Source organism: Heptranchias perlo, chromosome 2 (assembly GCF_035084215.1).
Source record: "Heptranchias perlo isolate sHepPer1 chromosome 2, sHepPer1.hap1, whole genome shotgun sequence".
In the NCBI taxonomy this organism is placed as follows: domain Eukaryota; kingdom Metazoa; phylum Chordata; class Chondrichthyes; order Hexanchiformes; family Hexanchidae; genus Heptranchias; species Heptranchias perlo.
The window spans coordinates 48,412,064-48,429,793 of NC_090326.1; the positions used below are offsets into that span (position 1 = coordinate 48,412,064).

General features: G+C 42.0%; 1 protein-coding gene across 6 annotated transcripts in view; it reads right to left on the reverse strand.

Annotated features, from left to right (window-relative positions):
* relch (RAB11 binding and LisH domain, coiled-coil and HEAT repeat containing) overlaps positions 1–17,730 on the reverse strand; it is a 125,631-nt gene that overhangs the window by 78,503 nt on the left and 29,398 nt on the right. For all 6 annotated transcript variants that reach the window (XM_068001861.1, XM_068001859.1, XM_068001858.1 and 3 more), the window contains exons 3-6: positions 14,083–14,154; positions 13,921–13,985; positions 11,164–11,277; positions 4,987–5,187 (exon numbers count right to left, since the gene is read on the reverse strand). In XM_068001861.1, the coding sequence (XP_067857962.1) occupies positions 4,987–5,187; positions 11,164–11,277; positions 13,921–13,985; positions 14,083–14,154 (452 nt within the window). The remainder of the gene's footprint in view (positions 1–4,986; positions 5,188–11,163; positions 11,278–13,920; positions 13,986–14,082; positions 14,155–17,730) is intronic.

A 17,730-nucleotide genomic window follows, 5' to 3' on the forward strand; every position in this document is an offset into this window, starting at 1 on the left:
TGAGACCCGAGAGAGAGAGAGAGAGACCGAGAGAGAGAGAGACCCGAGAGAGAGAGAGAGAGACCCGAGGAGAGAGAGAGAGACCCCGAGAGAGAGAGAGAGAGACCCGAGAGAGAGAGAGAGAGAGACCCGAGAGAGAGAGAGAGAGACCGAGAGAGAGAGACCCGAGAGAGAGAGAGAGAGACCCGAGAGAGAGAGAGAGAGACCCGAGAGAGAGAGAGAGAGACCCGAGAGAGAGAGAGAGAGACCCGGAGAGAGAGAGGAGAGACCCGAGAGAGAGAGAGAGAGAGAGACCCGCAGAGAGAGAGAGAGAGACCCCTGAGAGAGAGAGAGAGACCCGAGAGAGAGAGAGAGACCCGAGAGAGAGAGAGAGACGTATTAAAAACAGATACATTTTTTTTCCCCTTGCTGGTGGGGTTACGTGTAGCGTGACATGAACCCAAGATCCCAGTTGAGGCCATCCTCATGGGTGCGGAACTTGGCTATCAATTTCTGCTCAACGATTTTGCGTTGTCATGTGTCTCGAAGGCCGCCTTGCGTTGTCGTGTGTCTCGAAGGCCCGCGTGGGAGACTTCTACTGCCTCCCAAAGGTACACAAAGCCAACACACCCGGACGTCCTATCGTATCAGGCAACGGAACCCTGTGTGAGAACCTCTCTGGATACGTCAAGGGCATCCTGAAACCCATCATACAGGGAACCCCCAGCTTCTGTCGCGACACTAGACTTCCTACAAAAACTCAGCACCCACGGACCAGTTGAACCTGGAACATTTCTCACCACGATGGACGTCTCGGCACTCTACACCAGTATCCCCCACGATGACGGCATCGCTGCGACAGCCTCAGTACTCAACACCAACAACAGCCAATCTCCAGACGCCATCCTACAACTCATCCGCTTCATCCTGGATCACAATGTCTTCACCTTCGATAACCAGTTCTTTACCCAAACACACGGAACAGCCATGGGGACCAAATTCGCATCTCAATACGCCAACATTTTCATGCACAAGTTCGAGCACGACTTCTTCACTGCACAGGACCTCCAACCAACACTATACACCAGATACATTGATGACATTTTCTTCCTATGGACCCACGGCGAAAAATCACTGAAGAGACTACATGATAACATCAACAAGTTCCATCCCACCATCAAACTCACCATGGTCTACTCCTCAGAATCGGTTTCTTTCTTGGACACACAAATCTCCATCAAAGACGGGCACCTCAGCACCTCACTCTACCGCAAGCCCACAGACAGCCTCACGATGCTCCACTTTTCCAGCTTCCACCCTAACCACGTCAAAGAGGCCATCCCCTTTGGACAGGCCCTACGAATACACAGGATCTGCTCAGACGAGGAGGAAAGCGATGGACACCTACAGATGCTGAAAGACGCCCTCGTAAGAACGGGATATGACGCTCAACTTGTCGATCGACAGTTCCGACGGGCCACAGCGAAGAATCGCATAGACCTCCTCAGAAGACAAACACGGGACGCAACTAACAGAGTACCCTTCGTCGTCCAGTACTTCCCCGGAGTTCTCTGCAGCCTTCAACATGTCATCGATGACGACGAACACCTCGCTAAGGCCATCCCCACGCCTCCACTACTCGCCTTCAAACAGCCACCCAACCTCAAACAGACCATCGTTCGCAGCAAATTACCCAGCTTTCAGGAGAACAGCGTCCACGACACCACACAACCCTGCCACGGCACCTCTGCAAGACATACCAGATCATCGACACGGATACCACCATCACACGAGAGGACACCACCCACCAGGTACATGGGTTCATACTCCTGTGACTCGGCCAACGTTGTCTACCTCATACGTTGCAGGAAAGGATGCCCCGGAGCATGGTACATTGGCGAGACCATGCAGACACTGCGACAACGGATGAACGGACACCGCGCAACAATCGCCAGACAGGTGGGTTCCCTCCCAGTCGGGGAACACTTTAGCAGTCAAGGACATTCAGCCACCGATCCTCGGGTAAGTGTTCTCCAAGGCGGCCTTCGAGACACATGACAACGCAAAATCGTCGAGCAGAAATTGATAGCCAAGTTCCGCACCCATGAGGACGGCCTCAACCGGGATCTGGGGTTCATGTCACGCTACACGTAACCCCACCAGCAAGGGAAAAAAAAAATTACCTGTTTTTAATACAACTGGAAATTCTCTCTCTGCCTTTTGGGTCTCTTTCTCTCTGTCTGTGTAATTTGACACAATGTGTATTCAGCATACTGGGACCTACTGATTTCCGTGGCTAACCTGTCTGAACACCAACGACACCTTTGATTGGTGTGATGGTGTCCCAGCCTAATATAAGATATGCGATTTGAGAACCTCTCATTCACTACTCACCTGACGAAGGAGATAATCTCCGAAAGCTTGTGATTTTAAAATAAAACAGTTGGACTATAACCTGGTGTTGTAAGATTCCTTACATTTGTCCACCCCAGTCCATCACCGGCATCTCCACATCTTAATTTCTTTTGTTAGCCACGGTTGGGCCGTTTTTCCTTTTGTGTTTTTGCGCCAGAAAGGAATGTACAACAGTTGCAATCCATGCATTCGTTTCTTAAATGTTAGCCATTGCCTATCCACCGTCATGCCTTTTAATGAAGCTCCCCAATCTATCATAGCCAACTCACTCCTCATACCTTCGTAGTTTCCTTTGTTTAGATTTAGGACTGGACTACTTCACTTTCCACCTTAATGAAGAACTCTATCATGTTACGGTCACTCTTCCCTAAAGGAGCCCACACAACAAGATTATTAATTTACCCCAGAACTGCCCTATTGATGTGCCAAATGAGTCCACCAATATATTTCACAAACCTTTTATGCCAAAGAGCTACCAAAGTAGTTATTTTGAGTGAATAGTTTATGTTCACAAGAATCCATAGGTTCACAAGATTCTGACAGCAGTTTGCTGAGAACTAGATTTAAATCCCATGCATGATCAGGCTGCACTTTCCAGACACCCTTCATGAATCAGGACACTTGGTGCATGCTCCTTAACTGATGTTGCCATGAAAGACAAGCAATAAACACAAATAGCAATAAGAATTTAAGAGTCTCTGATGTAGAAGCATTTACCCATACAACATTTCTAGCAGATTACATGCCAACATACTGAAACTGTGTCCTTGGCACCTGTGGATATTTAGCATTGTATGTTTTTAAAGTAGAAGCTTTTTTGGATGCCAACAGTGTAGCAACTACCAACTACTTTGTTCCTTTAAATTATTGCTCTATTTGACATAAATTGGGTAAGCCCTTGATAGCTGAGGATATTCCACTAAAGGAATTCTTTAGGAAGTCCAAGTTAAGGCTCCTCGATTAACATTTTCCAGACTCATGCTGTGTTGGTGGACAGACTCAGTGACTGGAGCAGCTTCTTGCTGAGTTTCAGTGTTGGCACTGGAGCTGAAACCAAAGCAACACTAGAACATGATTTTCCCCTGTGGGACAGCAGCAATATCTTATTTATTTGTGGAGACTAAAGAAAAATGAATTTTAAAAATGCACATCTCACTACACTGCTTAATACTCCTGCAGTCTATCTTTAGCAGTTCTTGGATTTTTTTATAAACTGGCAGTGCTGATCCTGAATACGGAGACCGAGGCTTGTATGTTGGTGGAATAATCCAGAACAGTCTTATGAAAAGGCAGGTAAAATTAAACCAATACCTAAATTCACCTTTAGTATTCCAATTACCATCCTGCCTATTGAGAGAGCTGCAGCTGTGCTCCAGTTCATGTGGCTGATTTTACTCCATTCATTACACCACCCTCTCAGAAGGGAGTGCTTTGATAATTTTACCTCGTGGAAAGCTGGAAAGCTTTCTGACTTTTTCTTTTATATAATAGAAAAATCACTATTACAGTTGGGAAATACAAAGCTTATAATCATGAAATCTTGTCATCTCTGACCATCACAGCACTTGGAAAATGAGCATGAACAGGTACAGCCAATCCTAAGGAAGAAATATTGTTGGGGGGTTGGGTTGATGGCTCAGTAAGTAATGCTTTGTACAGCATTGAACCATACAACTCAAGGCAGTTCCTTACTGGATCCCTGGTCTGTGCTCAAGCAGCCAATCAATTGATTTCAGTGTCCATGTGCTGAGAGGGGAGGAAACACAAAGCCATGATTCATTTACTCTATCATGATTTAGCAACCTCTTGTTTGAAAACACATGTCAACAGGACTGGGCTCCAGAGTGACTGCCCCAATTAGTTGACCAAAACTCAATGACCAAGCTCATACATGAAGAATGGCCATTTTAGTAAAGCATCAGAATGCCAGCATTTCAGAATGCTTTCCCCAGTCTAAGTAGCTGCCAAAAGGAAATGAAAACTCTCAAAGAAAGTTGGAGAAGGGAGGAAAAAATTGCATATTTCTGGTCATGCCAAAATTTGAAGACAGAAGGAACAAGAGAACTGCTTCTGCAATGTCATTCACTCCCAATACAGGAAATTAATCTCTATTCTCTTGAAAATATAAAGAGCCAATTGTAGTGCCTCAACAGCTACCTTAGCTGAAGCTAACTCAGTATAGACCACTGATTAGTATAGACTATGACCTTCCTGGTCTGTATGGTTTCACACTAAATCAGGCATTGGGCCATCAAGAGTACATTTTCTCATTTTTACAATGCAAAATGGTCTTTGTTACATATATACAAAATTATTATAGTATCAGCAACTAAGAGGAAAAAAATTAGTCAATCAATTTTTAAACTTTGGCTAAAAGATGAATATTTCCATTTTAGTTTATCATGTATTAAAAATCTATAAATTCAAACTATATTTCTAAGGTATAGGGTGACATCTGAGCCCCATTATGCAAGGCCAACAAAACAGTACCTATTTGAATTTGAACCCAAGCAGCCTCAATAGTTGAACTGATTTTATAATGTAGACACTATAGTAGTCAGGTGAACTTTTTCTTTCCCTCACCCCTCTTACCTCTTGTAATTGTGGTTCCTGCATCAAAGTAGCTAATTCTTTGATGTTAGGTAGTGCTTCCAATTCATTTGGCTCCACTTCAACAGCCACATCTATCATTTCTTTCGATGAAGTTGCATGGCTTCCACATTCCCGATACATTTGCAACAAGTCTGGAGGCTTTGGAATGTTCAATCCAACGTCATCCCACAGTTCAAAATCCTAAATGTTGAAGAAAAAAATAATTCTAAATGATACTTTCTATGTGAAGACAAATTTTCCGTAAGTGAAGATAAAATATCAAGTACAATACTAATTACACACGAGTACCTTGTGACAAATTAGGGAAATTTCTGTATCTAATCTCAGATTCTGTAATAGCTAGAGTAAAATGGAAACTGTCTTGCCTTACCCAATTTCAAAATGGAGGCCTGGAGACGAATTATCTGCTGGACCAGACCAGGTTGATTGCAGGGGCTTTGTTCTAGGTGCTAATTAAATTACACATGGACAAATCATTAGCAGGTATGCGAGAGACACAACATGGGAACACCTGCTCATCAGCATCCTATGCAACAGTTTGCACCATTGTGCCATCAGAGATGACTAAACAAACTCTGATTTCAGAGGCCTTTGGATTACACCATTGGGATTTCTCTCATGTCTTTAGATCTGTCTGGAGATCCAAACTCCATAGGTGGACTGGAAATTCTTAGATTCCTTCAATGTGAAGGTCTTGAGAAGATAATTTAATCCAAAATTCCTGTTGCTATCAAACTGTGCAAGAAAAATGCTCTAAAAAGTACTTTAACCCTATGAGGACTGATCCTATCTTTGTATTTAGGTACTGTATTCTCAGTATCTTAATGTTTCTGTGTATTATTCATCCTGTATATAAATTTATTAGTTTTAGCTTTTACGCATGGCTTTTAGATGGCACTGCATTTTCCAAGTGAGTTAGGTGAATGTGGTGGGCATCTCATATGACCTTGAGTAGCTTTAATTACAATTGTACAGTAGTTGTTCAGCCTGGGTCTCAGTTTATTGAAGACTCAGGTCTGTTTACAGAAACTGCTTTTCTGCTGTGAAGGCAGAAGTGCTAGAAAACTAGAAAAAGCCTAAACTGCAACATAACTCACACAGCAAAGCAGCTTATTTCAGTATGTGTTAAATTTATACAGGTGTCAGGCTGATTTCACAGATACTGTTATAATTTAAGACACTAATTTCAAAGCATGGTGGTTGAGAATTCATCTGCTCAGTAACCTAGCAACTATGGTATCTTAAGAAATCATATTATGAAATTAGTATATGATCAAACCTACAGGTTGTCTTAAAGAGAACTATATGGTTTAATTAAAATCCATGTTTTATGTTTTGAAGCAGTAACTTCAGAAGCAAATACCGGATGATGGATTATGGCCCCGCCATCACACAATCTGTCACTAGCAATATAAATCCCAGCGTGAATTACCATGCAAGAGTCAGAAGTGAAATTGAGTAATTTCTGTCGCTTTAAAAAAACACACATGCAATAGTAAACCTAAAGCATTAGTGTTTTTTAAAAATTCATTCTTGGGGTATGGACCTTGCTAGCAAGGCCAGCATTTCAATCATGGCTTTCAAAAGGGAACTGGATAAGTACTTGAAAGGAAAAAATTTGCAGGGCTACAAGGGGAGTGGGACTAGCTGGATTGGTCCTGCATAGAGCCGGCACGGACTCGATGGGCCGAATGGCCTCCTTCCATGCTGTAACCTTTCAATGATTCTATGATTTATTGCCCATCCCTTGAGAAGGTGGTGGTGGATCATCCTATTGTTGTGTCCAGTGCACTCAGCAGTTTCTTGACATCATATGGAGTAAGTCAAATCAATGGAGTGAAGACTGGCATCTGTGATGGTACGGACCTCAAGAGGAGCCCAAGAAGGATCATCCACTTGGCCCTTCCAGCTGAAGATGGTTGTGAACGCTTCTGCTTTGTCTTTTGCACAGTCTTGCTGGTCTCCGCCATCGCTAAGGGTGGGGATGTTATTGGAGTCTCCTCCTCCAGTGAGTAGCTTAACTGTCCACCACCATTCGCGATTGAATGTGGCAGGACTGCAGAGCTTTGGCCTGATCAGTTGTGGGATCACTTAGCTGTGTATAGCATGTTGCTTCCACTGTTTACGTGCACATGGTCTCGAGTTGTAGCTTCACCAGGTTGGCAACTCATTTTCAAGTATGCCCTGTGTTGCTCCCGGCATGCTCTTCTACACTCATTGAACTAGGGTTGGGCACCTGGCTTGATGGTGATGGAGGAGTGAGGGATATGCGGGGCTAGATTGTGGTGGAATATAATTTTGCTGATGATTTTGAGTTGCTAGATCGGTTCTTAATCTATCCCACTTAGTATGGTGGCAGTGCCACGACATGATGGATGGTGTCCTCAGTGTGAAGACGGGACTTGGTCTCCACAAGGACTGTGCAGTGGTCACTCCTACCAATACAATCATGGACAGATGCATCTGCGACAGGGTGATTGGCAAGGATGAGGTTAAGTCAGTTATTCTCTCATGTTGGTTCTTTCACCACCTGCCACAAGCCCAGTCTGGCAGTTATGTCAGCTCGGTCAGTGGTGCTCATACCGAGCCACCCATGGTGATGGACACTGAAGTCCCCTACCCAGAGTGCTGTTCAACACGGAGCAGTAGTGGTTCATCAGCTGAGGGACGGCAGTTGATGGTAATCAGTAGGAGGTTTTCTTGCCCATTTTTGACCAAGAAGCCACGAGCTGGGGTCAACGTTGAGGACTCAAAGGATCACTCCCATGCGACTGTATACCATTGTGCCCCCACCTCTGGTGGGTCTGTCCTGCTGGTGGGACGGGACAGGACAGGACATGACATACCGAGGGATGGTGTTGGAGGAGTCAGAGTATGACTTTGGCACCAGTCTCCAGATATTAGTGAAAGGACACTGAAGGATCGACTGGATTGGGCGTGCCTTTGTTGCTTCCAAATTTGATGCCTTGGTTGCAGCCAAGTGGTCAGTTCAGTTTTATTCTTCTTTCTTTGTAGCGGTTTGATACAACTGAATGGCTTACTAGGCAAGTCGCTTTTACGGAAAACAGCTTTTTAATCCAGATTTACTTATTTATTTTAAACTGAATTCAAATTCTCAATGTCTTGGTGAGATCTGAACTCACGTTCTTTGGATTATCAATCCAGGCCTTCGGATTACTAGTCCAGCAAAATAACCACTATTCTACCGTACCTTTCGCTGTGGCAGTCTGTTATCTAGAGGTCAGGTTGTTGGTACAGTGGAAGCCTAATAACTTTACCCATATTAAATATGGTGATTAGAAAAGGAAAATTTAGCACACAACTTGCATTTATATAGCACCTTTAACGTCGTAAAATGTCCCAAGGCGCTTCACAAGAGCATTACCAAACAAAATTTGACACCGAGCCACGTAAGATATTAGGTCAGTTGACCAAAAGTAGGTTTTATGGAGAGTCTTAAAGGAGGAGGGAGAGGCAGAGAGGTTGAGGGAGGGAATTTCAGCGCTTAGGGCCTAGACAACTGAAGGCACAAACACCTATGGTGGAGCAATTAAAATTGGGGATGTGCAAGAGGCAAGAACTGGAGGAGTGCTGTAAGATTCTCAAAATTCACAGATCCCCCAAAACTGGGAGAAAAACCCGAAAGAAATTCACCTTTTCCCTGAGTATGGAAAAATTTTGGCCATTGACTGAAATCCTAAGATGGAAGGATAGGTGAGAGGTCACCAGACAAATCCACAACACACACAGTGGAATGTGGGAGAATTACTGCTTCAGACATGTCTCTGTTTTAATGCAAAACCTACAGCAGGTGGTCAACACTCACTGCCATTGAAAGAGGCAACTGCTCCAGACATGGTGGGGCCATGTCTTTGTTTTAAAGCAAAACCGATCAACATCTAGGACGTTGGATACAAAAGGAAGCCTTGTGTGACAAGCTCTAAAAATCGGAATTAACAATGGCCCATCGGGAGAAGCAATTGCAACATGATGAGGGACCATCAAAAAGCCATCAAAGATTCTTAAGGACTTTGTAAGAACTGTTTAAACAGACATGAAGTGTTTTTTTTTAAAGTGACGAAGACCATTGTAAGAGAAGGATATAGAGGTGGAAACTCGAAACCTCTCGCTCTCTCTCTCTCTGGTTCTTGCTGGCGCTTGTGTGCTGCTGGTCTTGTTCTGCCTGTCTCTGGAAGGAAGAGCAGCTTCCAGCGAACAACAAGGCAAGGGGGCAACAGGAAAGCAGCTCTAGAAGCAGGCCAACATACAAGAAGAAACCAGAGCAACAGCCCCAGTGACCATCAGACACCTCGCGGCAACAAGGGCCTTATGAAACAACCAACCGAATATTGCCACCAACCAACCGGGTAATATTGGGCCACCGCGACCAAAGCGAACCAACTCGGGAGAAAACCGAAGATCCGCAAAGTTTCCACTCTACAATCTATTTCTGACTTACCTCTGGGTGAATTACTGTCAAGGATTCGTTTGGTGAGCATTATCTCTGGCCCTTTAGAGTCCAACTTAGCCATTACAGTGGGATTGGGAGGGGTGAGGTATCTTTCTACTGTAATTTCCCCCGTGTGTACTGAAGTGTTCCCCATTTTGTTAGAGTGTTAAGATTGTTGTGTTGTATTTTCTCTCTTGAATAAAGGTCAAAGTTTCTTGCACCAAAACCAGTTGTCTGCTGTGCTTTGTCACAACCCCCAAATAAGTCCAAGGTCTAGAACCCAGGGAGTGGGAGCGATTCGAACCGCTCAGAAGTCAGAGGTGAAGCTGACACACACCACCACCCCCTACAGTGCAGAGATCTCGGAGGGTTGTAGGGCTGGAGGAGGTCAGAGAGATAGGGAAGGGCTAGGCCATGGAGGGATTTGGAAACAAGAATGAGCATTTTTAAATTGAGGCATTGTAGGTCAGCAAGCACAGGGGTGATGGGTGAACGGGACTTGGTGCAAGTTAGGATCCGGGCAGCGGTTTTGGATGAACTCAAATTTATGGAGGGTAGAAGATGGGAGGCTGGTCAGGAGAGCATTGGAATAGTCAAGTCTAGAGGTAACAATGGCATGGGTGAGAGGTTCAGCAGCAGATGAGGTGAGGCAGGGGAGGAGACGGGCGACGTTACGGAGGTGGAAGTAGGCGGTCTTGGTGATGGAGTGGATGTGTTGTCGGAAGCTCACCTCAGGGTCAAATAGGACGTCAAGTTTGCGAACGGTCTGGTTCAGCCTCAGACACTGGCCAGGGAGAGGGATGGAGTCGGTTGCTAGGGAGCGGAGTTTGTGACAGGGACTGAAGACAAATGGGAGGGAGAAATCTGTTGCTTTCACGAAGAGGTGTGGTTGGAGGTGGCTGAGGAGGTGAGCAGCAGCAGCATTGTATCCCATTCTTGGATACTGTGCAGGAAATGGTTTAGTGACCTAACCAGGTCAGTAACAGTGAGTACAGTTGCTGATTCACATACATCCTGTGGTGTACAACAATCCCCTCTCACTGTCTTGTCAAGCGTACTCCATCACAGCACTCCTCACACCCACTTAAGTTTCAAGAGCACCCATAGTTCACTTTTTATGCACTTCCTCACCTCCCCATTTATCCATACACCACTGCCACTCACCCCATCTTTGTGCAATGTGATGCATCTGTCTGATAATCACCCTCATCGAATACACTGCATAGTTCCAAACTCTCCAGTCAGAGGAAACAACCTCTCAGCATCTACCCTGTCAAGCCCCCTCAGAATCTTAAATGTTTCATTGAGATCACCTCTCATTCATCTAAACTCCAGGCAGTATAGGCCCATTCTACTCAACCTCTCCTCATAGGACAACCCTCTCATCCAGGAATTATATATGGAAGTTGAACCATGCGTACCCTGGTCCAATTATTCCCTGCTCTCTCTAACCCCACTTCACCTGAAGACGACTCTTAATCTCGAATCCCCGGGTGCAGAGCTGTGCGGGATTGACAAATATAATTTTAAAATTAACCAGTTCTAAGCATATTGTTGATTCTTCCGTCAACCATGCCATTAAGAAACGCCATTTAAAGGCTACAAGCATTGCAAGTGCATCATACATCACAAAAAAAGTTACCAAATGTTAAATTTGTCAATTTCACACTGGATTACTCGTTAATATACATTTTAAATATTATTACCTGGTCATCATTTTCATCTGAAAAGGTTATTGAGGTGAGTTTGTAATTAATCTTCAATAAATATTCATTCACTAGGAAATTTAATGCTCTTTTCTCAAGAGGTTTAATAGCTTCCTACAAAAAAAGAATGATAATTAGAGTTCAATAAAGCAAAGCATCCACAAATGTTCTGTGAACTGAAAATACCAAGTGTCTTTCCAACAAGAGAGGAGATCCTACAAGTGAAGCAATTTAGTACATTATGAATTCTGAGGCTAGATGAAACAGGACAAACAAGCTTTACCCTCATTTAACCATATAAAAAAAAATCCTTTACTAATAATCCCAAATTTGAGAAACATAAAATCCAGCAGTCCTCAACATACCAAAGAAGAAGTACATTTCAAAATAAAGGAAACGGAACCAACAAAATACCAACTATACACACTACCAAGGACAATTTTATTTCACAACTGAATGTTATTATTGTCAAACGCAGCTTAACACAAGACTCAATTTTTAAAACAACTGAGTGAAATTAATGACATTCTTACTCTATTTCATAATAGGATACCCGCAATTTTTGCTTCTTTAGAACATAAGAAGTAGGAGCAGGAGTAGGTCATATAGACCCTCAAGCCTGCTCCACCATTCAATCAGATCATGGCTAATCTTGGACTACAATTCCAAAAATCTATCTATCTCAGCCTTGAATATACTTAACCACTCAGCATCCACAGCCCTCTGGGGTAGAGAATTCCAAAGATTCACAACCCTCAGTGAAGAAATCCCTCCTTATCTCAGTCTTAAATGGCCGACCCCTTATCCTGCGACTATGCCCTCTAGTTCTATTGATTACAATGTCAAATATTTTGGTGAAAATGTACCATATATTTATACCTAACCAATTCTATTTAATCTTGTTTAGGCAACGGTGATTGGCAAATGATCAAAAATCAAGATTTTACCTAGCCAGGGCTCAATTTGGTGTGGGGTGTCGCAGAGTATTATAACTGTTGCTGCTGTGTTAAGAACTTCAAAATACATGTATTGGAGATCATAGAATCATATCATAGAATCCTGCAGCACAGAAGGCGGCCAATCAGCCTATGTCGGCTCTTTGAAAGAGCTATCCAATTAGTCTCACTCCCCATCTTTCCTCATAGCCCTGCAAATATTTCCTTTTGAAATATGTCTAATTCCCTAAAGTTACCATTGAATCTACTTCCACCCTTTCAGGCAGTGCACTGCTGATCATAACAACTTGATGTATAAAATGTTTTTCTTATCTCCACTCTGGTTCTTTTGCCACCTACCTTAAATCTGTGTTCTTTTGTTACCAACCCTCCTGCCAGTGGAAACAGTTTCTCCCTATTTATTTTAACTCCTCTTAATTTTCCCCTTAACCTTCTCTGTTCTAAGGACAACAATCCCAGCTTCTCTAGTCTCTCCACATAACTGAAGTCCCTCATCCCTGGTATAATTCTGGTAAATCTCCTCTGCGCCCTCGCCAAGGTCTTGATATTCTTAATGCACTTCATGAATGCCTTTCGAGCATGAATCTAAAACCATTGCATGAAAATGTACTATTTATGTTTAAATAAAAAAATTATAAAAGGAAAATAAAAACAATTGAGATCAGCCACATAGAAGATACAATTATTATTTTAATTGAGAGTTCAAAATTAACACTGAATGAGTATACTGGAGATTAGGAAGAGAGGAGTTTACACCACTGTGATCATGCTGTTGCTTCACTAGCAATCTAATACATGGCATCATTTTATTTTTAAAAACTCATCACATTGTGTTCAGATAATGCATATGGAGAAAGAGGTACTCCATCAGACAGAAGTGAATTGTGACAACCAAATCATCAGCAGCATGTTTTTCTATATGTACCCCAATCCCAAGTTATGTATTCTAATTAAATCTCAGAAGTCTTCAACATTTTTATGGATAGATTGTTTCTTTTAGAGGAATTTGAAGATAGAGTAGAGTATTCCTTTTCAGGAAACAGTGTAAAGTCAAAGCTCCAGATAACAATTATACTTTAGAGCAGTAAACACAGGAAAAGCAAGGGAACAAAACAAGCTCTCACAAGGAATTCAGGAGAGAAAACATTATGTGCAACTCGGAGCCTACAGTGGTGAGTGACTAACTGCCGCAATGACTTTGAGAACTAACATAACATAGCAGGTAAATGGTCCTGAGAATAATGTGGAGAGTTGAAGACTATAAGTGGGAGTCGGATGGGACGGCTTTGAATAATTATTGGTCCACAATTCAAAGTGATGGGACACTTCTTGTTTTTGCTGTTGATTTTAAAGGGGGTGGGAAGAAAAGGTGGTGGTAACATTAGATCTTGCATGTGAAGAGATTGTTGGGAGATGCAATGTGTCAAATCATGGAAGCTATCACAACATTCTGTTGATTTGGAACCAGCAAGTTACGATGGCGCAAATGGGACAGAAACGTCAAGGATTACATAGAAAAGATAGTGCTGATATAAATGGGTAACACTACAACCTCTGCATGCAAGCAGGAAGGTTTAGTAATTTGTCATAGGATAGGCAAAGCACATATACAAAATATATTTTTCAGACGCAAATGATTAAATCCCCCCCTCCAAAATAGACCAATAACTAGAACATCATTTTCCCAAAATGAAAAAGACCAGATAATCAAGCACAGAGAATATCTCCAGGATATCCTCAGTGTGTACCTTTTCAATAAAATCCTCGTTTGCTATGAAACCTCATGCTCATGAAACCTTACCTGAATTTCAGGGCTGGATTTATAATTTTTTCGTTCCTGTAAAGGAACATTACTTTCTGTGAAAGCTGAAAAAGCAAAAATAGATTTACATATCTGTTAAATTTTCTAGGTTTGTTTATGCATTTTCAAAGTAGAAAGAGAAGAAAGTATAATGTACACCACCTGCAGCTTGTGTCAGGTTGGCACGAAGGGACTGAATGGTCTCCTTGGCTTTCCGTAGTTCAAATTCCAGGACTGGACAGGGATTGTATTAAACACACAGAGGAATCCAACCAAGAAAAGGGGAAAATAAAAACAAGGATGGGTGTGAAAATAAAAGAAAAAACAGTTTTGAAAACAGAACGCATGCAATTTATGGAATCTGTGAATACATGCAGCAGAGTTTGCTTAAGAATAGTTTGGTGAGATTTTTTCCATACTTTCAAATATTTAATGATAGAATCACAGTTTAGGCTGCATAAAAATACGGAAAGCAACAAATAGTAGAGTAACTATATTTAATCCCTATAGCAGCCATTGCTAAAAAATCATTCACAACAAATTTACTCCATTTAACCTTTATAATAGTTATCAAATTTAAACCAGATATTATGAAGTTGCTCAGAATGTTGAGAGCAGAAACACTCTCATTTGAGGAGTTAATTAAAATGCACTACAGAGATAATTGCAGCAAGTGTAAAATCATCAGCAGCAATTGTACAATTAAAAAAGGACACTGGGCTAAACAAAGAGAGTTCCTTCCTCTTTCAAGTGCATACACAGCTCTGAAAGTAAACTATACATCAACTCTAAATAAAGAGTGAAAGTATGCGACACACATACCAGCATTTCACAATAAAACTCATTAAATCTGGATTTGTTTAACACAGGACCCCGTTTGTAATAGAAGTATAGATTGGTTACAGCACAGGTGACGGCCATTTGGCCCATTGAGCTTGTGCCGGCTCTTTGTAAGAACAATCCAGTTAGTCCCATTCCACCGCTCATTCCCCGTGGCCCTGCAAACTTTCTCAGTTCAAGTATTTATACAATTCCTTTTTGAAATCCATGATTGAATCTGCTTCCACCACCCTTTCAGGCAGTGCATTCCAGATCATAACTACTCGCTGCGGAAAAAAGTTTTTCCTCACCTCACCTTTGGTTCTTTTGCCAATCACCTTAAATCTGTATCCTCTGGTGCTCGACCCTTCCGCCAATGGGAACAGTTTCTCTATTTACTTTATCTAAACCCTTCATTAATTTAAACACGTCTATCAAATCTCCTCTCATTCTTCTCGGCTCTAACGGAGAACAACTCCAACTTCTCCAGTCTATCCATGTAACTGAAGTCCCTCATCCCTGAAACCATTCTACTATAATTACCACCATCAAATGCATGTACTGAAATTTAGTGGGGTAGCCTTGGTCAGTCTGTGATGACAATGGCCCCACTCTTTCCTATACTGAACAGTTTCTGTATATCTATTGTATGGATATTGGTTTTAGTGCAATGTGTTTGATGCAATTTGCTGTACAGTGTTTTGGAAACTCAGCAGTTCTCTCCACATTTCTAACATCTAATACCTTCAAACTCTAGCAGGAATACTTTTTAATTTCATCTGGGCTGCTAGATGTAGCATGCTGCTGAGCATGGCAGTTCAAGACAGGTTGGCTAGACTAACAAATCATGTGGGGATACTGTAATAACCACATGTATATTTTTGGATTCCTGGTCCATATCTGCCACAATCAACAGCCATAAGAAATGACTTGTCTGTTTTAGTTACGTGGGCTTGCTTCACTTTTTCAGAACCAGAAAGCAGAGGCTGAGTCCCAGTTGGCTTCTGTTAAAGTCTTTCCACTTCTACTGTTGGTCTTGTGCCTAACTGATTGTAGCTAGCTGCATACCGGTATGCATTTAGATTGCTTGTATCCTTATATTGTCTTTACCAATGTAAACTTTTGGTAGCTGTTACCTTCCATTCTCTCATTGCAGAGATCAGATTATCTTCTGAAAGGCATGTTCTAGCAACAATTTGCTCAGCACCATTTCCTCATTAATGAGGTAGGAGCATACAGTAGTGTAAGCTGAGCAAGGTATTATCATACTCCATTTGTAATTTCATTAGCATCCAGGAGTATCAAAATTTCACATCCAAATTGCTATGGAAGCTCAAGTTTAGTTTTGTCACTAAATAAGACTCAAATACTAATTTATGAGGCACTATGTTGCCATGGCGATATGCACTTTTATCTCCAGCCACAATGGGCAAGATTCATGAGAAACAATGAATGGGAGAGCTATGGTCTGAAGGTTATTTTTATACATTTTAAACTGTATATGTAAAAACTTTAATTGGTTTAAAACTATCAGAAGAAATACAAATATCTCTGTTGGATACAAAACTTTAAATAAGTCATCTGGTGAGATGATAAATCTTCTGAGAGTTTAAATAAAGTGATGACAGTCAATGGATATGCACCATTGTACCAACTTGAAACCCAGGGAACATAGGAACGGGAGTAGGCCATTTAGCCCCTCGAGCATGTTCTGCCATTCAATCAGATCATGGCTGATCTGTGACCTAATTCCATATAACTGTCTTAGCCCCATATCCCTTAATACCTTTGATTAACAAAAATCTATCAATCTCAGATTTAAAAGTAACAATTGAGCTAGAATCAACTGTTGTTTGCGGAAGAGAGTTCCAAACTTCTACCACCCCTTGCGCGTAGAAGTGTTTCCTAACTCCACTCCTGAAAGTTCTGGCTCTAATTTTTGGGCAATGTCCCTAGTCCTAGACACCCCAACCAGCCGAAATAGTTTCTCTCTATCTACCCTATCAATTCCCCTTAATATCTTGAAAACTTTGATCAAGTCACCCCGTAATCTTCTAAACAACTTCTTACAACCCTAGTTTGTGTAATCTTGCCTTGTAATTTAACTCTGAGTCCAGGTATCATTCTAGGAAATCTATACTGTACCCCCTTCCAAGGACAGTATATCCTTCCTAAGGTGCGGTGCCCAGAACTGAACACAGTACTCCAGGTTTGGTCTAACAAGGGCTTCATATAGCTGTAGAATAACTTCTACCCCCTTGTATTCTAGTCCTCTGGATATAAAGGCCAGCATTCCATTGGCCTTTTTGATTATTTTCTGTACCTGTTCATGACACTTCAATGATCTATGTACATGGACCCTTAAGTCTCTTTGGATCTCCACTGTTTCAAGCTTTTCACCATTTAGAAAGTACTCTGATCTATCTTTTTTAGGACCAAAGTGGATGTCCTCACACTTGCCTACACTGAAATCCATTTGCCACAGTTTTGCCCACTTAGTCTATTAATATCTCTAATTTTATGTTTCCAGGGCCACTTGTTACTCCAAAACATTTGCTTCCAAGGAAACATATAGCTAGATGAAGCATCTAACTCCATCTCTGGGGCAATGGGGGTGTGGGGGGTAAATAGCAGTGCTGATGTTAAGTTATGGAGAAATCTTTGTTCCTATGTGCTCCAAATCTACATAGCAAGAGGCCTCAAAAGAGTTAAAGAAGAAACTGTGCAAACATAAAAGTGATTCTACGATTAGTTTCTAAAACACATTTCTGTCGGGGCAGCTAATAAAAAGACAAACACACACAAAACATCCATTATCAGATTACCAGCCCCAATACGTCCATGTATATAATACACAACAGGACCTCCATCATAAATCTTTTACACTGCAAAGTTTTGTTTCAGTAAAAAACAGTGCAAAAGCTAGTGAACATTTAATAGTGCAGTTTAGATATTTTCTGTTGCACCAACAGTTGCCCAAAAACAATTCAA